Here is a 24,021-nt window from a genome sequence, read left to right on the forward strand (position 1 = left end):
AACAAGAGTGGGGTGCATATGTATGCGCGCGCACACACGCACACACACACACACACACACACACTATGCAGCCTGCTGTACTGGTCTTTGACAAAGATACCAATGCATGGGCTCATTGTGATGAGATGGTAGATCAGTCCCACACGAATTGGATACAGCGGTCAAGCCCATAGAGATATTTGGCCTTTAATTGGGTGACAATTCAATTTAATTGCCCTAGCAAAATCAGCTATATTTTCTTTAATCCAATGAGTATTAGTTAATGAATCAGTCAATTATATCTCCATACAGTTCTGTAAAAACAGTAGTTGTAAAGGGGGAAACATACTTCCATTATTTTTGGATGATTATTAGTTGATGGATCAGTCAATTAAATCTACATACAGTTCTGAGAGGCTTGTCTAGCTGCAAACGTAAAAAACAAAACTGTCCTCCTCCCACCCTGCCTGGCTCCTACCAGAAGGGTATAGGGGAAACAGAGGACTCCAGTCTGCAAGCCCTCTGTCTATCGAGCGGCAGTCCCTTAGGATTGAGCACTTATATTTTCATCCCACTCCTCAGCCAAAAAGGCTCCCAGAGCAGCTTACATATAATGAGTAAAACAAGACAGTCCCTGCCAGTTCCTTTTACAATCTAAAAAGACATGACACATGAGGGAAAAGGAATGGGGAGGGAAGAGGCAGGTGGGGAAGGGATAGGTTTCAGCAAGGCTGGTGGAATGGACCTGCTTCTCCCTCTTCTCTCCCTCAGTACAGCCTGCTGGAATGGCTCCACACATGTTACAGCAGGCAGCATCTTGGAGGCATTCCCTCTTCTCTCACACAGTGAAAGGAATGCCTCTTCCAAGATGGTGTTTGCTATCTGCAATTTTTATATAAGACATTTGTAATACAAAAACACCTTCCTGATTAATCAATTCATCTAACTAACCAATTAAAGCCTAAGGGCACAATCCTGTGCATGTTTAGACGGGGGGGGGGGGGAGTCCTGCAACAACGTTGGGAGTTGTTTAGACAGAAGTCTTACAAATCCAAGCGTTGCTGTTGCAGGAGTTGTAGGACTTTTTACTTGTCTGAACATGCTTAGGATTGTACCCTAAATGCTGCAGACCTAAGTTCTGCCTACTCTGCACCCTTCTTGTCAGCCTATCTCTTTTGAATGGAATATAAGAAGCTGCCTTATACCTGGTCAGAATACTTATCCACCGATTGCCTACTCTGATGGGGAGTAGGTCTCCAGCAGAGGTCTGTCATATCTAACTGTTTTTAACTAAAAGATGCCAGGAACTGAACCTCGGGTCTGTATGCAGATCATCTGCTCTACCACAGAGCTTTGAATCCTTTTTCAAGAGAAAGGAGTGCCATCAAACACCTATACCAGGTTGTCTTGCATCACATGATGATGTGAAAATGCAAAGGTTGCTGCTTTGAACTTAAAAAGGCAGCGTGTCTCAATTTTTATGGTGCTTGGAAGGTTTGAAAGCTTCTTTCTCTTACTGAAGGTGGTGAAGATGGAAAAACTTCCTTCTGTAAATTCAGCAGGTGAGATGAAGTACTTGTGCTTTCATCCTGACCCAGGGTTCAATGCAAGCTCTAAAAAACTGCCCTTGCTAAGGTTGTTGGCATCAGAGCAAGCAAGGTACGTCACAAGTTCACCACTGCAGATCATAAGGAAGAGGCCACTGGCTGCAAGCAAAGAAGGTAAATTAGCATATGAGTCTAACTCAGACTTCCCCTATTGGCCATGCTGACTGGGGATGATGGGAGTTTGTAGTCCTATGCAGCTGGAGGGTGCCAGCTTGGGGAAGGCCTTTTTCTTCTTTTACCTGAAAGATTCCCAAATGAGAACAGAAAACATTGCCCTCACTCTTATTTAGCTTCAGCCATCATCATAAAGCAAAATCTCATTGACTAGCTTCATGGTGGCATCATGAAGCCAAATCAGAGTGAGGGTAGCTAATATGTTCTCAGGCCCTCTCCAAGAAAATCAAAAGGGGGTGGGCACTGCAACCAGGACTTCATTACCATACCAGTCAGTAGTGGGCACTACGGTGAGTTCCCAAACAAAGTGATTCAAGTTGGGATGACTTGGGAATACTCCAGTAATTGTGCCACCCTTTTTAATAAGGATGCTTTTGTTCAGTTGAGCTTGCTAAAAAAAAGTTATAATCTTACCAAGTCCCAGCCACCATTGCCAAACCAGAGGAAATTCTTCCATCACTGTAAAACGATCAGAAAAGTCAGCAGAAAAGTTTAATATAGCACAACTGTACTGCAAAGGATAATTAATTTGGTAATATTATTTATTATTTATTTATTTCATTTCTATACCGCCTAATAGCTGAAGCTCTCTGGGCGGTTCACAAAAATTAAAACCAAACAACACACAATAAAACAATTTAAAATATATAGAACATTAAAACCACAATATAACAATACAACCACAATAAAACCTAGCAGCAGTGCAAGAGTTTAAAATACAGATTTAAAACAGCAAAAATAAAAATTTAGAATGCTAAAATGCCTGGGAAAATAAAAAGGTCTTCACCTGGCGCCGAAAGGAATACAATGTAGGCGCCAGGCGAACCTCACTAGGGAGCTCATTCCAGAGCCGGGGTGCCACAGCAGAAAAAGCCCTCCTCCTAGTAGCCACCCGCCTCACTTCCTTTGGCAGGGGCTCACAGAGAAGGGCCGCTGATGATGATCTTAAGGTCCGGGCAGGCACATATGGGAGGAGGCGATCCTTCAGGTAACCTGGCCCCAAGCCGTTAAGGGCTTTGAATGTTAACACCAGCACTTTGAATCGGGCCCAGAAATGGACTGGCAGCCAGTGCAGCTGGAAAAGTACTGGCATAATATGAGCTCGCAGGCCAGTCCCTATTAACAATCTTGCTGCCCTATTTTGGACCAGCTGAAGTTTCCGGACCGTTTTGAAAGGCAGCCCCACGTATAACACAATGCAGTAACGCATTGCAGACGAGAAGTTATCAAAGCATGGATAACTGTAGCTAGGCTATCTCTGTCCAGATAAGGGCATAGTTGGTATACCAGCCTAAGCTGATAAAAAGTGCTCCGTGCCACTGAGTTCACCTGTGCCTCAAGTGACAGTTCTGGATCCAAGAGCACCCCCAAACTACGAACCTGATCCTTTAGGGGGAGTGCAACCCCCTCCAGAACAGGTTGAATATCACCTAGCCGGGCAGACGAACCACCCACTAACAGTACCTCCGTCTTGTCTGGATTGAGTTTCAGTTTATTAGCCCTCATCCAGTCCATTACCGTGCCCAGGCACTGATTCTGAACAGCCACTGCCTCACCTGGTTTTGATGAGAAAGAGAGGTAGAGCTGGGTGTCATCCGCATATTGATGGCACCTCAGCCCACACCTCCGGATAACCTCCCCCAGCGGTTTCATGTAGATGTTAAACAGCATGGGGGATAGAATAGAGCCCTGTGGAACCCCATGGCACAATTGCCATGGCACAGAGCAATAATCCCCCAGCACCACCTTCTGGAATCGGCCATCCAAGTAGGAGCGGAACCACTGTAGTGCAGTGCCTCCAACTCCTAACCCAGACAACCTATCCAGAAGGATACCATGGTCGATGGTATCGAAAGTGGAGTGGAGCCTGTTGATTGCATCAGAGGACAGGAACATCCAGAGGACGGGAACTAATAAAGTGGAGTCTGTTGATTGCATCAGAGGATGGGAACATCCAGGCTCCAGTGTCCTGTTGCCTCTGCTGCTCATGTATTGGAGAGCTTGAGCCACATTCTGGAACTCTGCTGTGCTCTCCTGGGCAAACATGGCACTCCTTGAGATGGGTGGCGGAAGGGACAACAGAATTGTGCAGTTGTGTGACAACCAAATTTTGCACTTCTAATGAACGGATCTGAACATTTTACAAAAGAAATGTGCAGCTGTGGCTTTTTGAAAGGGATTTCACCAAATTCTGATTTTAGATCAGAGCCATCTGAATGATCTGCCTAAAAACTAAAACAAAACAAAACCCCCACAAGAGTGGTATTGACAGACTCAACACTGGTTTACTTAGACCTCCGGTCCTCTAGGATGGTGGAGTTTATATAGGTATGGTAAAGTGGGATGGAAACATAAGAAGAGCCCTGTTGGATCAGACCAAAGGCCCATTTAGGGCAGGATTCTGATTCCCCCAGTGGCTAACCAGATGCCTCTTGTGGAGCCTACAAACAGGCACTAGTCCTCCTTAGCTGTTGCTCTCCAGCAAATGAGACTCGGAGGCATCCAGAACCTGGAGTGTCCATGCAGTTGTGACAGGGCTAAATGGCATTTTAAGTTAAGCACATGCTTTAAAGCATGCACTCAGCATAATTGACAAATTTGTCAGATGGAGGACTTGGTGAGTGGATTAACCCTTTCCTGCCCATGTTGTTTTTCCATCAAAAAATTGATCCCTAATGCTGCTATTTGCCCCCCAAAGGTGCTGTTTCCTGTTGTTGTGGGTAATTGGGGCAAGAAAACACTAGGGGGAAAAAGGGGTTAAACCTCTCTCTGCATATCCCTAATCTGGATCGGGTGTGGGGAGAGAGAGCAAGTTTCCAGTTCCTGGTTTAGTGGAGCCCATGGGCAAGATGATTGAGGTAGCCCCACTTTCTCCTTGCCACTATTATCAGTGCCCAGTTGCTTGCCTCTCCCTCTGGCTCTAATCCACATCAGCTCCGACAGAGAGAAGAAGAAGCAGGACAAGGTGGCTCCATAGATTGGCAGTGGGGCCCCCATTGGGGCAAGGGCCTTGGCAAGTGCCCAAAGTTGCTGACCTCCGGCACTGACCCTGCATCTACCAAGGACTGAGCTTTGTTTGAATTGGGTTTATTGGCTCCAGATTTTCCTCTTGCCTTCCAGTTTAGCATACTCTGAGAGGGGAGCTGAGATCCTTTCATGTGCTTACTGGGCTACTAAAGTAGGTGGCAACTGCGTTGTTCTGACATGGCAAATCCAATAATCTTGGCTCATCTTCTCAGTTTACAAGTCCATCCATCTCTTCTTGCAGCTGCTCCCCATTCCTTGCTCGACTCGTCAATCATCTCTTAATTTGCCTATCTTCTTGCACCCATTCATCTCAATATTGGAGCACAGAGGTTTGTCTCCCTTTAAATTGTGACTCAGAGAGAGAGAGAGCATTTTGATTTTGCAACTGAAGCAGCTGCCGTTTATCATGCTCCAGCCAGTACAAACACAAATCATGCCCATGTTGGAGGCTGATACAGGGTCCCTAATAGGAAAGTGCATGATAACTGGGCTCAGAAACAACGCCATCCTTTGCACTCAAGCGTGGGTGACTGTCCTCCATTTAGCAGAATTGCTTTGTTTATGAGTAAGCAATTAGTCTTTCCATAAACACCCCCCAGCAACCTGACAGGAGGGGCCATTGCAGCTCTTGGGGGGGGGGAGCCTGTGGCGGGGGGACAGAGAAGTGTGGGTCTCTCTCGTTCTGGTCCATTAGCACCAACAGGCTGCAGATGGCAATGCCTGTCTTTGCAGAAGTTGTATCACAAGAGAAATGGGAGCTACTTTCCTGATATCATTGCAGCCATGATGGGCGGGAAGGAAGAATGGTTCCACATGGCCCAGGGATTAATGGGGCAGAACAATAGCAGAAGCAGGAGAAAGCCATTTGAAAGCCATTTAAAAACAATTTTTTCTTCCTTGGTAATGCTCATATTTGCTTTAAAGCTGTTTCGGATTTTGAGCTCGCTGGATCATTAGGTTGTGTTTTGGTGTGTTGGTGAGTTGGTTGAGTGTGTTGGTGAGAGTGCCTACGGGAAGAAGGGGAACAGCTGGTTTTGTCTCTGTGGTGGAATGTTCAGGCTCTTGAGAGACTGCTCCCTACCTGTGTTAATATGAGCAAAAGCAGACACCTTTGGGTAGTCCTCTACAGCAGGGCAAGACTCTCAGACAAATCCAGCTCAGCTGGGGTCCCAATCTGGCCCTCCTGGGTTTCCCAGATGTCCATGCCTCCTTCCCCTGGCGCTAGGTCCTTTCCTGCAGGCACTGATTGTTCTGTGTAGTTTCCCAGCTTTTTGTGCCATTTTTTCCCCATTCTAAAATTATTTATTACATTTCTATACCGCCCCATAGCCGAAGCTCTCTGGGTGGTTTACAGTAGTTAAAACATTAAAATGCAATATACAAAGTTTAACAGCCATTTACATAAAACCATAGGGACAATATATACAAACAACATGTAACTAAAAAGAACTTTGAACTAAAAACCATTTAACAAAAAAATCCAGCAATAAAAACAACACAGCTTAAAGCCACACAGCTTGAGAACAGTATACAACAGTCAGCAAAGGGAACCAGAGTTCTAAAAGGGGAAGCCCTGCCCTAATAATAACATCTTTAATGCCTGCTTAAAAACCTTCAGTGACATCAGCATGCGCATTTCAACCGGCAGGTCATTCCACAACTGAGGGGCGGCAAAGGAAAGGGTCCGCTTGCGTGTGGCTTAGGGATGTACGAAAATCACTTACCTGTTCGCCAATTATGCTGATGGTGGGGGGGGGAGGTGCTCCGTCCCTCCCCCCGGAATCCTGGACAGGGGGGAGGCGCTCCGTTCCTCCCCCCGGAATCCTGGACAGGGGGGAGGCGCTCCGTTCCTCTGCCCCCCCCCCGGAATCCTCCTTGGCCGGCTGTGCTCAGCGGCGGCTCCGCGGAGCAGCTGGCCAGGCCCAGCCAGGCCAGAGCCATCTGCAGCCAGATTTCCAGCTGTGGAGGGTTCTGGGGGGGGGGGAACCGCGTACGTAAATGGCGGCGGCTACGGCCGCCGCCATTTGCATTCCTTATTTTTGACGTCTTAATCTACGTAAATATTTACGTAGACTAAGACGGCGAAAATAAGGGGAACCATTTGCGTACGCCTTTTTTTTTTTTTTTACCCAGTCGTTTTAGGCTACGTAAAAACTTATGTAGCCTATCATGGTGGTTTAAACAAAAAAACAAAAATAACCTGCAAATGGCGGCGGCGGCAGCCGGTCAGAAGACCAGCCGCTGGAGCCGCCACCAGAGCCGCTGCTGCTGCCCGGAAGATCCGCCCCAGGTAAGTCTTGTCCCGGGGGGATCCACGGGGGGGGGCGGGGGGGCCAGGCCATTCCGCACAGATTTTGGGGGGCCGAATGCACTGGGATTCGGCCTCCCCGAGATCCGTGGTGGAATTCTCTGCCATCCCTAGTGTGGCTGGGTATCTCACATTAGGCAGCCACAGCAGATAGCCCTCGGAGGACCTTATGTGACGGACTGGGATGTAGGAGTGAAGGCGCTCCCTAAGGTACCTTGGGCCTAGACCATGTAAGGCTTTAAAGGTAAGAACCAGTAATTTATATTTTGCTCAGAAACAAATTGGCAGCCAGTGTAAACATTTTAAAACCAGTGTAATATGGTCTCCATGGGATGTCCTGGAGACCAATCTGGCTGCCATATTTTGTACCAGTTGAATTTCTGAACTAAATATACAAGCAGCCCCAAGTATAGCGCATTACAGTAATCAAGCCTAGAAGGTGAGATGCCTCTCTGAAGGCTTAATTGCTTGCAGCTTTAAGCTCAAATAGACTGGTATTTGGCCCTGCCCTTTTGCCTTTGGCCCCACCCCTTTGCCTCTGCACACCACTGGAATACAGTCCCCTGAGAGCTCCTCCAAGACGGAATTTGGCCCTGGTGCCGAAAGGCCTTTGGCCTGCTCTAGGACCTGTTATTACCAGACTGCATGTTTTCCTTTCCTGTTGTTTGCTCACACATTGTACAGGAGAATACATTCCTGTTTCTGTGCCACCTCGTGTTCAAGGGCGTCATGTAATACATCGAGAGTTCTGCTTTCTCGAGAAGGCAGTTTCACAATGTTCGCTCTGGAAAAATGAGCTGTGTTCAATGGCAGTTCTCTGCGGCACATATGTAGTGATCCTGTAAGGTTTCCCTCTTTGCTGTGAGTTATGGATAAGGATACGCACTTTGTGAGAAGACCTTCGGTAATGGCTGCCCTAAGACCAGGGCTGGATCTACACTTACCGCTTTTTTTTGCTTCAAATGAGGTTTCACCGCCCGCCTTTCACACTACGCAGTACCCGCCTCGAATTGGAGCCGGAATTTCCCACTTCCGTGCTCCTGCTTTCAATACCCTAATATCCCGGTATTTCCCCTTAATGTGCTCTGATTTTCCGCCTTTGCTACCATATCTGGTCATAGTCCCCTCCCCGGCCTGTCCATATACGGCGGTGTTTGTATTTCCCTCCTGTCCACAGCTCTCAACAGCCCCATGTCTTCCAGCTACTGATCGCATAGCTTCCTCAGCAGCCCCCATTTCCTCAGCAACAAGCAAAGGGCTGGACGTGCATGCACTTGTCTGATCTTGGAAGCTAAGCAGGGTTGGCCCCAGTCAGTAGTTGGATGGGTGACTGCCTGGGAATCAGGCTTCCTGCGCTGAGCAGGGGGTTGTTCTATCCCTTCAAATGAGACTAAGTTTTACCCCCTCCTATCGCCTGCTCCGGATGTTTTTTTTAAAATTACGGCGTTATCCTCGCAGAATCAGGGCTTCTCCGGGATGTTTTTTTTTTCTAATTCAGGCATGAATAGGGGATGTACGAAAGTCACTTACCTTTTAAGGAAATGTGATTCGAGGTGGGGGGGAGGCGCCCCGTCCCTCCCCCCCCCAAATTCTGGCTGGGGGGGAGGCACTCCGTCCCTCCCCACCGAAATTCTGGCTGGGGGGGAGGCGCTCTGTCCCTCTCCCCCCCCCCCGAATCCTGGCTGTTGCCCATCCAACTACTGACTGGGCCCGACCCTGCTTAGCATCCAAGATCAGACAAGCATGCGCAGGAAAACAGCACAGCACTCGCATGTGAACCGAGCTCGCGCATTCGATGAAGCACTGCAAGGGGGGAAATGGGCGAGTGTGAATAATCACGTTTTAATGCGAGAGCGTTTAACCTGACGGGACACCGAATTCATTGCGATGGCAGGTGCAATGTAAATTGGCCCCAGGAAGCAACAGGACTCCAGAGTTCAACAGGAAGCTTTTATTAAGCTACAGCAGCAGAACAGCAATGAGCTGTTCATCTAAAAGGAACAACAGATCACCCAGGGAAGGATTCTCCCAAGAATCATTTGTCACTTCAAGAGTATATTTATGGAGGCCACCATTAAAATGGCCAGTCCAGATTTATTCTTGTCAGCAACTCTACTGTTCCCCTTGAGGGCGGGGAGCCATCTTGATTGGGACCTCATTTATCTGACATCATGCACTCTCAGTGCCTCTGAGAAGCTTCCCTGAGACAAGTTTCCCCACAGCCTCAGAAGGTAGCAAGATATCTCTAAGGCTTGGCATGAGGTCAGCAAGATTTACTTAGGGTCCAGGGTGGGCAGGAGTTAGATCTCCAGATGTTTTGGACTTAAACCCCCAGAAGTCCCTCCCAGCATGGGCAATGGTCAGGAATGCTGGGAGTTGAAATCTGAAACATCTGGAGATCTTCGTTCTGCCCACCTTGGCCGGAAGAAATCTGTTTTTGTTTCCTAACTCCATTCATTTTCACTGCTACAAAATTGCATTCAGTTCATTGTTTGTGGATAATTGCTGTCTTCATTTCCCAGAATATCCAAGACATGGCATTATTCTGGGCCAATTCTGATGTGGAAAATGTCACCCCGCACCCCAGAACACCTCTGAAAACTTCAGTGTCCAGACTATTCTGGGGAAAGGAAAAGCTGGCTACCAACCAGGAGTCACTACAGAACTCTACTGTTGCTACTGCTGACACCAAGCTCATTGACTCTGGATGGGAGCTTCATTTCTGTAAAACAAATGCATATCTTCGTAGTTTGCAACAAGTGAAAATTGAACCAGATGCTGATGATATAGCATCCTAGAAACTTACAATCTAAAAGTTGATACAGGCTGTGGAGGCTGGTGGCTCCAATGTCAGTGGGGCTGGTTTCAGTCAGGACCTGTCAGAACTGTAAAGGAGCTATCCAAGGCACTGAACCTATTTGGAGGATAAGGTTCAGCACCTTGGATAGTTCCTTTAGAGTTCCGACTGAAATGAAGAGCAGATTCACCATCCTATGACATCAGCGCCAGCAGCCTCCACTGGATACAGGGGAAGCAGGGATGAACAGAGAAGCAATGTACAGTTGTTTCTGTTACATGTGCTTAGGTTTAGTTACAGCTGGAGTCTGCTATATATATCATTCATTTTATTTTATTTATTAGCTGCCCATCTGGCCGGCTACCTGGACACTCTAGGTGGAGTACCATACAAATAACAGCACAAAATACAACAAATCAACTGAACAAAACAACAGTACTCTTAAAAAAAAACAAAAAAACACCTAACCCACCCCAAATGCCCACGTGAACAGCCAGGTTTTCAAAGCCCAATGGAAGCTCATCAAAGGGGGGGCATGGTGGAGGTCACTAGGGAGGGAATTCCAGAGAGTGGGGGGCCACCACAGAAAAGGCCCTCTCCTTAGACCTCAGCAGCTTAGCTGTCCTGGCTGATGGGACAGACATATAGTCTGTCTATATCTGCCCACAGACCAATCTGCCGACGGACACTTCCCTTGGCGCCCACCAGGCTCCCTGCCCCTCCTGGTTTTTATTAAGGGTTGTTTTTTTTAACTGGGAGGCTGGCATGCTGCAAATCAAAGTGCTGCCCTATTTATTTGGCTTCAATAGGGTGGTTTTGTGTTCTAGAGCTCAGATCCCACCTCTGCTTGTACTTAGTTTCTTGGGCAAGCTATTTTCTTAGTTTCACCATTTGCCTGCTGGGAAATGAGTGTTTTGTGACTGAACATGCCCCTCATGCAGGGCTGGCCCTGGGATAAATAGTGCCCTGGGTGAGGAATGCCTTTTGTGCCCCTCCCCCAGTCAGTTTTGCAAGGCCACCCAGAGGATTTATGCGGCCTGGCACAGGCATGATGTTCATGGAGAACGACATTGCTCAAAACCTTGATCTCTCAGCCACTGTGCTTCAACTTGCACAAACCAAGTTTGAAAAGCCACATTTTGAGCAGTGGCAGTGCGCTACGCAACACAGCAGGACTATCACAGGTTTTACTTACGATATTTGTTTTGTAGCAGTTTCTATCTTTTGGTAAGCGTTCTTTATTTTAGAATACCTTTATTTTTAAAAATAATAAAAGCTATAAATAAAAGAGGAATCCAGCTGACCTCTTATAGCTTTGTTTTATGATTATTTATATAGTGCTTATGGTGTTCACGGTATTTGAAGTGCTAAGTGCTCAGTAACGTTGCCTCGAAGTAAAGCTGTGCTCCACTGATTTTTACCTAGCTCAAATGGCATCAAAGTGGAAATTGAAAAAGAAACGTACTTTAAAGCTAATTGGAGGAAGATCATTTTTGTAGTTAATGCCCAAACAACCCTGTAGAACCTTGAAAGAAAGGTCACAGGCGCTTGCTTTTTGCCACCCTACCTCCCTGTAGACAGTACATTAACAAAACACGGCCACTGACCTCAGCTTGATGCTCCCCTCAGCTCAGTTTGGCGCCCCCTTCAGTTCAGCTTGGCTCGCCCCTCAGCTCAGCACCCTGGGCGACTGCCCAGCTTGCCCACCCGTAAGGCTGGCCCTGCCCCCATGGCAGCCATTTTATGAATAGGCAAGTCTCTGCCCCTGTGGCAGCCATTTTGTGAGAGCACCCATTGTTTCAAAGTTGGTGGCATGCACCTTATAGAGCCAGAAACGCCCATTTATAAACTAACATTTATGTTTTATTTTAACAAGGGGCTTTTCTACAGGATCTCTCAGACTTTGTGCTCTCTCTCCAGGAGAAAAGCAGCGGGTGTTGCCCTCAACTCCTTCCTGGTTCCTCCCAGGGAGCACAACCCATTCAGGCTGAACCCAGTAGTTCCTTTGTATTGTTACACCCATAACATTCTCTCAAAATGCCAAATGTGCCCCCTGACCCTAAAAGGATGGTGACCCCTGCATTACAGGCATAGGAACAAGGGGGATTGCACTCACAAAACGTGGGCTTTGAGGAGGGATATTTCTTCCTTTCCAAAATGAATCCCTGAGCAGGCACATTTAGGTGTGGGCCTACGTAGACTGTTGCAACCCTGAGCAAGGATTTTTAGCCTAGCTTGCTAACATCCAAGCTGGATGTTGTCTTGAAGACCACTGTGCAAAGAGTTGTTCCTTTTCCAGCTTTAAAGGATCCCTCCCATATGGCGTGACTGGCTTGAACTCACCTGCAAAGGTCAACAGGACGTGGGCCAAGGTGACACTGAGGGCGTAATCCCAGACCCACCGTTTCAACAGCACAGCAAAGAGGAGGCCACTGGTGAAAAAGGTGAACTCCATGGCCAGTGTGTTTGCTAGGAGTGGAGGAGAAGGAAAGAATATATCTAAATGATGCACAGTCATGAAAGACAGCTGTAGAAACACTTCTCTTTTGTCACTGGCTGCTGGTAAGGATGTGTCTGCATGGGACGTTTCCCCCCAAACCCAGTTTACTTTAGGCTGTAATCCTAGAAACACTTACAAGAGAATGAGAGCTCAGCTACATGTCATGTTAAAGATGTAGCTAGGGATGTTCTGATTGTGTAAAATCTGTTCCGTCTATCTCGCAGATTGTCAGGCACCTTTCATTCTGTCATCTGCTCATCGACAGAATCTGATTTTTATTTTGTTTCTAAATTTGTGCAAATTTGTGTTTTCATGCTTTAACCTCTGAGGGAAGTGCACATTTTTGGCTTTTTTTAATTTTGCGCATTTTTTCTATAATGAAATTTGTGCAAAATTTGGGAAAATTAGAAAAGCATTCCACAAGTTTGTGGAATCCACCCGACAGGGGAAAAGCTGTTCTGCTGCAGAATCTGCAGGTCAGATTCATAAAAATCCGAACTCATTGGGTTCCATTGTGGATTTCTCCAATATCCTTACATGTAGCTAACACCTAATGTATTATTGTTTTTTACAGTTTGGAGAGTCTGATTTTTACTGGGACCACCCCACGTGGGGAGGGGAGGCTTAATACTTCCCTCCCCAGATTCAAGTTTACCAGTAACCCCTACCCCCTTCCTTATTTCTCAGCATGCCTACAGGGCTTAGACAAAAAAAAAAGCCCCCATTGGCACTGATAAGGACTTTTTTTCTAAGCCTGGTAGCCTCACCGGTAGTGGGGTGGGGCGGTGGGGATTATTGGTATAGTCATGGCTGGGAGGGAAATATTAAGCCTCCACAGTTGTGTGGGGGGCAGGGGGGGTCCCAGTAAAATCAGACCACCCAATTATTAAAAAAAAATAAAAAATACTGAAGTGCTAGCTACATTTGTAATGTAATGTAGAGCTGAACCCTGAGTTCTGTTGAAATCAGAAGGCCATGTGTCCTATTTTACAGTCCTCTCTTTGAAGGCATTCTCTACTTGAAGGGCTCTCCAGTCCAAGTACAGTGTAAAGATATAGGTCAGAATCCAACAGGGCTCTTACACCGCTGCCAATTCTCTTCTGCCCCACCAATTCCATTGCAGAAGTGGCCCTCGCCGCTTCCACAACGCCGATTTAATGATTCCAGGGCAACCCAAAATGAATGGAAATGCTCATTTCTGGAAGGAGGCAGGTCAGCGGAGCTCCCATAAGCTCCCACATCTGGAGGACACCAAGTTGGGGAAGGCTGCTCTAGGCAGAGGTCATTTCTTTTTTAGTTTTGCCCATTTTTTCATTTCTTTGTGCTCCCCAACCATCTCCAGCTCCATCTTTATGAGTCTGAAAGTTCTCTCCCCAAATGCATCCTTACCCAGATAGTTGGGATTTAAGTAAGACGGCTCTGTTTTAAATTCAAAAGGCATTCGCATGCCAAAGGTGCTGATCCTGTAAAAAAGAGAGAAGAACCTGAGGTTAAAAAGGACCAGTAAAGGTTCCATTCACTGTTTTGTCCATATCCTTTCAGGTGAGTTAGGAAGATGCTTGTAAATCCCATCCCTAACTTCTCACTCTTGCTGGTTCAGTCCAAAAGATCCATCTAGTCCACCCTTCCCCAAACTGGTGCCCTCCAGGTGTTTTGAACTACACCTCTCATCAGCCCCAGTCAGCCAAGGGTCAGGGATGATGGGAGATGTCATTCAAAATATCTGGAGGACACCAGAATGCTCTAATCCAACATTCCAACCACCAGCACCTAAAGGCTAAGCTATATGCTATGTTAAATACATAGGGTAGTATTCAACTTAAATTAGTTACGGTTAACTCAAGTCTCATTCATTTCAATGGGTCTACTCTAAGTCGGCCTACCATTGGATACTACCCATAGTGAAGTAAGCATGCAGGATGTCAGTTTGGACTGGGACCACCACACACAGGTAGGGGAAGTTTTAATCTCCCCACCCAGTCACTTTCCCCCCTAAATTCACCTCCACATGGGGGGCTCCCAATTGATTTTTTCCCTCTTTTTTGCCTCTACAGGGAGGGTGGACTTTAGGGGAGGAGGAAGTGGCTGGGAAGGAAGGTTTAAGCCTCCCCTACCTGCATGTGATGGTCCTAATCTGAATTGGGGCTCCACATGATCCTCATATCAAGGTAAAAAATGGTGAAGATGAACTGCCAACTATGTATTTAACATAGTGTGTAGTTTAGCCCTGAGTTCTAATGTCACCTTAGCAATGTAACTCATGGTGACAATGCCAGGTTCAGGAGCATGACTTTTGTTGGGGCTAGGGTGCAGAGGGACACGGTTAACCCACCCTGCTTCCCCACACAATCGTGATCAGCCCCCACCCCTGCTTCTATTTAACAACAAACAAGTCCAGAAACATTAAGAGCATAGGAGATCTGCTGGATCAGACTAAGGGCTCCTTCACACAGAGCTTTTATCCTGCGATTGAGATTGCTGCTTCACGGAAGTTTGCGGGCTCCTTACATGACACCGTGACCCTGCCATGATCCTCCAGGGCGTCTCCTGCACTAAATGCCCTTTCTTCCATTTTTAAATAGATCGCAGAGCTATCAAATTACCCCCGTTGTGTTCCGCTTCAGTTCCCTCCGTTAAAAGAGTTAAAGCGGCAAGAAGAGGAGGGAGATAATGGAATATAATAGAAGACTCAGATACGGGGAGAAGGAGGGGGGAAGGGGAGGGGGCAAGGAAGTGGGTCTAAGGGGAGTCAGTTGTGATCCTGCATTTAAAACAGAAGCAGAAAGCCCTGTTTTAAATGCAGGATTTTAGCCTGGTGTAGAGATGCCCTCACATTAGGTTTTATCGTGTTGTATTTTATGGTTTTAATTGTTGGGAACCGCGCAGAGAGCCTCGGCTGTGGGGCAGTAGATAACTGTAATAAATAATACTAGGGGCTGCATGATGGTCAGTGCAATCCTTGGTCACTGCTCTTGTACGATGGTCACAAATGTGGACCAGGATGGTCAGTGCAGAGGCATTTATAAAAATAACAAGTGGGACCAGAAACAAATGTTTGTGCTCTGGAGTGTTTCTGTTTAAGATACCACCTGACCATACCCTTTTTTCCTAGATACTCCCCCTTTTGACATACACCCTCATTTTCTGTCATCTCTTTCCTGCAACAGTCAGCATTCTGTGGCCATTGTGCACACCCAGTCTACATTGAGCTATTTAAGGACCCCTCCTTTACAGTTTTTTCCTAAATATTTAATTAAGGCGGGCGGGGTTGGGGGGAAGAATCCCAAAAATAATCCCAACAATAATCCAAATGAGGATCGAGTATATTCAATGGCTGCAGAATGGTGGCAAATTCTTCATAGCTTCAGGGTGAGGGCGGGAGCAGGGCTGGAATGGAGCCTCCTGAAAGAAGACATGGCTGGCTGGAACCCTGAACAGGAGTGACAAGCAAAGGGCTGGATGCATCTGATCTCATCTGATCTCGGAAGCTAAACAGGGCCAGCCCTGGTTAGTACTTGGATGGGAGACCGCCTGGGAATCAGGCTTCCTGCACTGAGCAGGGGGCTGGACTCGATGGTCTTGTAGGCCCCTTCCAACCCTATGATATGTCTATGAGTGCTCCACACTAGGGATATATGGATTTTGTTAAATCTGTTCTGTGTTTCATGGATTGTCAGGCATCTTTCATTCCGTTGTCTACTCCTGGATGGAATCAGATTTTTTTTAGGGATGTACAAGAATTTTCTTCCAGTGACACAAGTGCACATTAGCGCAACCCATAAAAAGCCAAAAAAACTGGTCTGCAAGTCCACAGAATCTGCACAATTCAGAAAGGGCCGATCTACGCAGCAGATCGGATTCACAGAAATCCAAACTAATTTGAATCCGTTGCGGATTTCTCCGACATCCCTACTCCACACTGCAACATTTTGTTGTAGGCACAGTTTGTTTCATGCTATTGTGATTTATCCTTTTGGCCATTTTGGTACACAGTGATTTGTGTTTTTTGTCTTGACACCAACTTTGTCAGGCAGAGCAACCCAGGAACCTTGAAGTCTCAGTCTGTTCCTTCCTGGACAGTTTGAATCTGTAAAATTATTACAGATCATGGTCGTCTTGCCAGGCTAGGCAGTTAACCAACAGCAGGAGTCCAGCTGGGGACTCATAAATCTATCTATCACTGGTGGATTATCACTTCAACCCTAAATATATTTACTTGGAAGTCAGTCTCATTGATTTAAGTGGACTTGTGTTTCCAAGTTCGGGGTTTAGAAATACAGCCTTAAAACATGAATGCCTCGCCTCATGTGCTTTTCTGGACTGTCCTGCTTCAACTGGGGGGGGGGGGCGGCGCAGGGGAGAGAATGGCATTGTTGAACACTCCCCTGAGTTTTCAGAAACAAAATCCTTGCTATGACAAGTGGAGACTGCAAGCCTTTGCAGTGGGGAGTCAGCCCCCTGAATTCAGTGGGTCTTACTTATGAATAAAACTCTGTAGTAGGCGTGTTGAACCCCTTTCAGCCCAAAAGCCAAATTCCATTTTGGAGAAGCTTTGGGGGGCTGCGTTCCAGTGTTTTTGTACATATGTACAAAAACATATGTATTAGGAGAAATGCACACAAACATGTACCGATTTGCATGCAATTCAAAACAAATGTCAAAGCTTGGGATGAGCTGTGTCCATCCCTAATCTCCTTTCTCTGTAAAACCGGGAGCCTAACATTTTGCAGTCTCAGGGTGCCCATAACGCAGTCTGCATGGTTCAGCTTGTAGTCATGAAGAGTTTCTGTTCACAAAGGGATGATTGATGTGTGGAGGATGGGGCAGGGATGATTCTACTCCATGCTCCATCAGTTGACTGAATACCAATTTAAGAACCTCTGAAAAAAGGGCTTTTGCTAAGTGATCTTAGGAACATGGTGGCAATCAAATCCTTAGTTAACATGTTTGTTCTGGAGAATCCTTCAGATTCCAAGAACAGGCTGTCAGGTGTGCCTTGTAGCAGCATAAAACTATAGAGAAATTAAAATAAATGGCCTACACAGTAATTAGCCACTGTGCCAGATCCACGCTGTACAGTAGAGTGGAAAAGGACGTTCCCCCTTGGGAGCTGTAGGAGAACGACAGAACGCTTGTGGGAGATGCAAATGGAAGGAGCTGAGAGGAACATCTATGATACAGGATGGGGGGTACTCACCTGAACGCTCCACAGCAAACGCTCCCAGTCATGTAATACACTGTGTAGAAAATGAGGAGACACAGCAATATATGAAGAATGATGACCTGGAAATCGAAGCAGGAGAAAGAAATGAAACGTCTGCTAAAGATCAGCACAGATGTGCCTCCTCTCTCTGACTGGGGTTTTATTTTTGTGCTGAGAAAAGTTAGGAAATGCCTACCTCGGAGGAGGGTGCCAGTCATTGTTTCAGAAAACTGGGCACCTATGGTAGCTCAGCTGGCAAAAACAGCAAGGGAGAGATGGGCTGCAGGTACTTGTTAAGCATGTTCCCAACCCTACAGAGCCTAGGGATTGTACTGTGTAAGGTAATAACATCTAGGGTGGCTATGTGTCCCCTTTTACAGAAGGGAGCCCTCTATTTGAAGGGCCACCAGAGGACCATCCTCTATTTGAAGGTGTCCTCTGTTTGAAGGGCTGTTCTGCCTTTTAGGGTGCAATCCTATGGGGATAGTCAGCCACCCCTGAACTTGGAGGTGACTGGCTATCCAGTGCAGTGGGGGCAGAGCACAGAGGGGATCTTCTCCATGCTCCAGCTGCCCTGCATTTGTGGTTACATGTTCGATTTCAGCTGTCTAGCCAAGGTGCCTTGGAGCGGGTAGGCTGGATGGCGCATAGGAAGCGTCGTAATGGCACTTCTGTCGTCTCCTCCTCTCCCCCAAGAACATCCCCTTTTCGGCCACTCCATGCTGCTCTTGCGAGCACGGAGCTGGTGACAAACGGTGCCATCTATGAGGTGGCGGGGGAGGGTGCAGGGAGTCGTTTTTTGGGGAACCAACCTCAGAGCACTGGCTCTGAGCTTGGCTCCCAGAAAATGAAAAATCCTATGGCCATCTAGACACTGTCTAGCAGCCATAGGATTCCACCCTTAAATAAATAATTCATAGAATCATAGAATAGTAGGGTTGGAAGGGGCCTACAAGACCATCGAGTCCAACCCCCTGCTCAGGTCAGGAATCCAAGTCAGAGCATCCCTGACAGATGGCTGTCCAGCCTCATCTTGAATGCCTCCAGTGTGGGAGAGCCCACCACCTCCCTAGGACATTGGTTCCATTGTCGTATTGCTCTAACAGTCAGGAAGTTTTTCCTGATGTTCAGCCGGAATCTGGCTTCCTGTCACTTGAGCCCATTATTCCATGTCCTGCACTCTGGGATGATCAAGAAGAGATCCTGGCCTTCCTCTCTGTGACAGCCTTTCAAGTACTTGAAGAGTGCTATCATATCTCCCCTCGGTCTTCTTTTCTCAAGGCTAAACATGCCCAGTTCTTTCAGTCTCTCTTCATAGGGCTTTGTTTCCAGGCCCCTGATCATCCTTGTCCTTCCTTCCACTTCCTTATATGTGTGCGTTTTTGTTTTCAGGTCATCTCTAAGCTTTTTGTGAAGCCACATTGGCTTCTTCTGTTGTCTTCCACCTTTTTTTCTTGTTGGAATTGTTTGTAATTGTGCCTTTAGAATTTCCTTTTTTAAAAGCTCCCACCCATCTTGGACTCCTTTTCTCATTAGAGTCACTTGCCATGGGACCTTACTTATCATTGTTCTGAGTTGATTGAAATCGGCTTTCCTAATAATAATAATACATTCCAGCTTAAAGATAAGACCCTAAAAACAGTTGTCCTTCTCAACAGTTAGCACCTGAAGAGGCAGGTACACAGGTCAGCAGGTCACAGTCTCCTATACTATGTCGAGATGTTCTGTATTTCTATTTAAATTTATAATAATTTCAAAATTCACACCTACATATAGCTTATTTGAATTGTATGCAAATCTCTGTCCTCTTTGGGGGGTGATATATTTCCTCTCATTTTGGGGTGATTCATAACTGGCCACCCAAACCATGTCCCTGCAGTGTAGAATGACGCTGGGCTTTGACACGGGGAAAGTGCAGCTCACTGTTTTATAGGCTGGTGACAGGAGTTCCCTTAGCCTTTGGCAGTAGTGTGAAACAGCGAACAGCAAGTAGTGTGATGTGAAACGGCACACTTTTAGGTGAACTAGAGAGGCAATGAACAATGCCAGAGTGGCAGAAGTAGGGTACAAACAGGCAGGGATGGCTCTAGACCTGAGGGCCCCTCCTCCACAGATGGGGCCAGTGGGTGGCCACAGTTTGAGCTGAGCTGGGTGGTTGCTGGCTGGGGGATTATGGGAGTTGTAGTCCAACACCTCTGGAGGGCACCAGGTTAGGGGAGGCTGGCATTTTCATTTCTAACATTGCTCCAAACGTAGCATCGTTCTGAAGCATTGTGGGAAATTTAAATGGGGCTATATGCAGCTGCCTAAGATGGCTTGGAGTGCCACATCAGAGAGTGGGGGGACAGAATGTAAAGGGGGGGCAGGGCAGGCATCAGTGGTGGGCCCTGCCAGCTGCCCAGGTATGTCAAGTGTCTGAAGCCAGCCCTACATGCTGGTAGAATTGTTGGTAAAATTGCTAGGTCTCCAGCATCCCAGAGCCTAAAACTCTGGGGCCTTGTGGGGTTGCAAATTCTTACAAGGCAAGACTCTGGTGCTTGGGGTATGGCAGCTCTGTAGCCAGCCTTCCTTGTTAGATGGCGAAGCCACATTTCTAGGTGGGGCATTTTGGGGGATAGGTGGATAGTGCCAGCCACTCTCCCCCCACCTTGCCTTGCTGCTGGAGGGTGTTCTTTGGATGTGAATAAGGTTTAATCTGTTGAATTTTCTCATGCTTCTTTGTTGTTTGCTGGGTAGAGAATACAATTGAAACTGAAACTGAAAAGTGGGGCAAAGGGAAGTCCGAGGGGTGGAGTCTAACTATCAGGAGTGCTTCTGAGCGCAGGGAGTGGGAGAGTAGTTCAGATTCTGAAAAAGAACCGCCAGACATGGGGGAGGTATGTTCCCAGGAAAGTCCAGACATGGCTAGGCAGGCTCCTCAGGTTTCAAAGGTCCAGCTGGAAGAGGAAGGTCCCTCTTCTCACACACACACACACACACACACACACACACCCTGTGAGAGACAGCGAACAGACAGAGGTGAGTCTGAATTAATAGATGCAAGGCGCGGACGCAGAGCCAAGAGGGAGAAGGCCAGGGCGGAACTTAGAAGGTCTACCCGACTGGCCCTGCATGAACAACAGCGCTTAGAAGCCTCATATGAGAGAGAGAGAGAGAGAGAGACCTCCCCCCACCCCTTAAGTTAGGCTAGTGAGCCCGCATTTCTTTCAAACCGTGGGCAACTTTCGTAGCTATCTTTTGAACCCCCTGAAGGCATTTCCTTGCAGACTGAGAATTTGCATCTGTATGAACCTTTGTGGTAATGGATTAAAAGCTGTAGAAGCCTCTTGTCTGTGTTTGATTCAGCGTTTGAAGTTCAGGGTGGGTAAAAAGAATCCTGACACTAACTCTAGCCCATAATACAAAATTCTAATATTTATCTCTTCAAGGGTCATGTTACTTATACAGTGTGTTCTTTTCAGGATCACTTAAGTAATTCTAGGGTGATTGTGACCATGAAAAATCCACCCTCTGTTAGGGAAAGTCTTGAGTGAGCAGACTGGGGGGCGGGGGGGGGGGGCTCTTCCAGATGAAGCTTTTGTTGTGCACAGCTTATTCACTGAATTCTTCAGAGGGTCCTATTCTTAAATTGCTCCTGTTCTTAAAACAAGCTGTCATTCTTTAAATGGAGGCCGTTCTTTTCTGTCATGTCACAAATTAAAGAGAGTTTTCCAAAAGCATCGGGGGGGGACACAACTGGGAGGGGGCAGCGCACCCATTTGCCCCATCCTGGCTACAGGGCTGGGATATGGTCCAGTAGTGAAAGGGAGGCATTAAAGCAGGGGTGCGGAATCTCAGGCTGGGGGGCCAAATCTGCCCTTCCTGGGTTCTCCAGAGGGCCACACCTGCCATTCCTCTATCCCCACCCCCTTTCCCTTGATCACCAACTGTTTGGTGGTTTCCCAGCTTTGTGCAGTTTTCCCCCCATTCTAAAAGGCTGAAATGCCTCTCCTAAGGCTTAATGACTGGCAGGAATTGCTTTGAACTAAAACATGCTGGTCTTTTTGGTCTCACCCCTTTTGTCTTTCACCAGTCACTCTGGTCTTTGGTCATGCTCACTGCTGGAACGTAGCCCCCAAGAGCTTCTCTGAAATCCAGCTCTCGGGCTGAAAGAGGTTCTGCACCCCTGAACTAAAGAAATTAAGGCCCTGGAAAATTGAGAAAATCAGGTGAGGGACTAGCTTCGAACCAGACACAGGAGGTAAAACCATTAAAATCCCTCAAAGAATGAAAAGGTCTTTGTTGGCACTGAACATCAAGAACATCAAAGGTGCTGAAAGAAGTCAGGGTGTAACCACCAAAAAGGCTCTTTTCCAAATCACCCCCTGCATTAACTGTGATGATGAGAGGACCTAATGTAGATCCTCTGAAGATTCACTTAAGGCAGGGGTAGGCACATATGGGGAAAGGTGATCTGATGGGTAACATGGTCCCAAACCATGAAGGTCTTAAAATTAAGTACTGGTATTTTAGATTTTACTGGTATTTACTTTCTTGGGCTCCAAGATCACCGCAGACGGTGACTGTAGCCATGAAATTAAAAGACGCTTGCTCCTTGGGAGGAAAGCTATGGCAAACCTAGACAGCATAGTAAGAAGCAGAGACATCACCTTGCCAACAAAGGTTCGTATAATCAAAGCTATGGTTTTCCCAGTAGTAATGTATGGCTGTGAGAGCTGGACTCTAAGGAAGGCTGAGCGCCGAAGAATTGATGCTTTCGAACTGTGGTGCTGGAGAAGACTCTTACGAGTCCCCTGGACTGCAAGGAGGTCAAATCAGTCAATCCTAAAGGAAATCAACCCTGAGTGTTCATTGGAAGGACAGATACTGAAGCTGAAGCTCAAATATTTTGGCCACCTAATGCGAAGAGAAAACTCTCTGGAAAAGACCCTGATGCTGGGAAAGACTGAAGGCAAAAGGAGAAGGGGACGGCAGAGGATGAGATGGCTAGATAGCATCACCAGTGCAATGAATATGAACTTGAGCACACTCCGGGAGAGTGCGCAGGACAGGAAGGCCTGGCGTGCTATGGTCCATGGGGTCACGAAGAGTCGGACACGACTGAACGACTGAACAACAACAAATTTTAGATTAGCTCCCTCTCTAGCACCTCTGCATATACAAGTACAAATCTACATCTGAGTAACTATAGATGGGGGGAGTCTAAGGGCATCACTACACCAGCCTAAAATCCTGCATTTAAAACGAGGCTTTCTACTTTCATTTTAAATGCAGGATCACAACAACTCCCTTTTTCACCCGCTTCCTTTTCCCCCTCCCCTTTCCCCCTCCTTCTCCCCTATGAGTCTTCCATTATCTTTCATTGATCTCGCTCTCTTCTTGCCGTTTTAACTCTTCACGGAAGGACAATGGGTAATTTGATAGCACATTATCTGAGATCTATTTAAAAACGGAAGGGCATTTAGTGCAGGAGATGCCTTGGAGGTTCAGGGCATCATGTAAAGAGCCTGCAAACTTCCATGAAGGAGCAATCTCAATCGCAGGATAAAAGCTCCATGTGAAGAAAGCCTGAGTAACTATAGATGGGGGAGTCTAAGACATAACTCTTTTTAAAAAAACCCAGTCAACAGAGATGCACAAAGACCTGGTCAAAGTCAGCCAGTAAATATTCATATTTTGAAGGTGAGGAGTACTGGAGGAGAGAGATAAGCAATTAGGACAAGGCCAGGCATGGTAGATTTTTTTTAAAAAAACTTTCTACAGAGTCAGAAAGCCTTTGTCCATCTACTGAAAATCACTGAGAGTTCTACTGGGAGATCCTGGTCTACCTTCTAGCTGATCCTGTGCTAGAGAATCAGCATTTTCAGCAGCTAAGATCCAGCTACAAGCCAATAAGGAGCAGATGGTATGCCTCAATCCCTGCTTGACCTCCAAACCCGGCTGCAGCTGATTTCGTGCCTGACTCTGCTTTGTCTCCCTCCAGCAGAGGATGCCTAGCCCCAAAGGACTTTACCTTGACGGTTGATGCTTGGTTGCCTTGCAAGACCATGGGTAGGTAAGATTCATAACAGCAAAGAGAATATTTCACAAATCGCAGTTGTAGCCTTCGCAAGAAGGCTGGAGATTAAGAAATGAGCTACAACGCCTGCTAGAGGCAAAGATCAGGGACAGCAGAGGAAGTGGTGGAGGGGAAGGAAGGAAGGAGAAAGAAACCTGTGTCGGTTCTTTGACTGGAAGAGTTGGGTAAAATATAGGCATTTCGCGGAGCAGATTGTAGCATTCTGTGACTGCAGTGATTTTCATAGGCTTCAATAGCTATCATGGGATGTGACGGTTGTTATCACATTGTTCAATGATGCTGACAACATTCCTACTAAAACATCTAAATATGCTTCCTTGCTATCCAATTTTGCAAATCGCACAAAA

General features: G+C 46.8%; 1 protein-coding gene across 1 annotated transcript; it reads right to left on the minus strand.

Moving 5' to 3' along the window:
• Positions 1-171: 171 nt before the first annotated feature.
• LOC146337995 (putative transmembrane protein 244) lies at positions 172-23,704 on the minus strand. Its single transcript, XM_084815604.1, has 6 exons — positions 23,609-23,704; positions 17,590-17,675; positions 13,782-13,855; positions 12,236-12,361; positions 2,175-2,219; positions 172-1,685 (listed from the first exon to the last, which is right to left on the minus strand). Exons 1-6 carry the CDS (start codon positions 23,642-23,644, stop codon positions 1,564-1,566), a joined length of 489 nt encoding a protein of 162 aa, XP_084671730.1. The 5' UTR covers positions 23,645-23,704; the 3' UTR covers positions 172-1,563.
• Positions 23,705-24,021: the final 317 nt, after the last annotated feature.

This window comes from Heloderma suspectum, chromosome 10 (genome assembly GCF_057233095.1).
Source record: "Heloderma suspectum isolate Gila_16-S chromosome 10, 16-S_ref, whole genome shotgun sequence".
NCBI lineage: Eukaryota > Metazoa > Chordata > Lepidosauria > Squamata > Helodermatidae > Heloderma > Heloderma suspectum.

Excerpts from the sequence above, each read along its gene's own strand:
- LOC146337995 (XM_084815604.1), bottom strand. The coding sequence starts at position 23,644 with ATGGTCTTGCAAGGCAACCAAGCATCAACCGTCAAG. Across the intron at positions 17,676-23,608 it reads ACCAAGCATCAACCGTCAAG|GTCATCATTCTTCATATATT; the intron begins GTAAAGTCCTTT and ends TTCGATTTCCAG. Across the intron at positions 13,856-17,589 it reads GTTTGCTGTGGAGCGTTCAG|GATCAGCACCTTTGGCATGC; the intron begins GTGAGTACCCCC and ends TCTTTTTTACAG.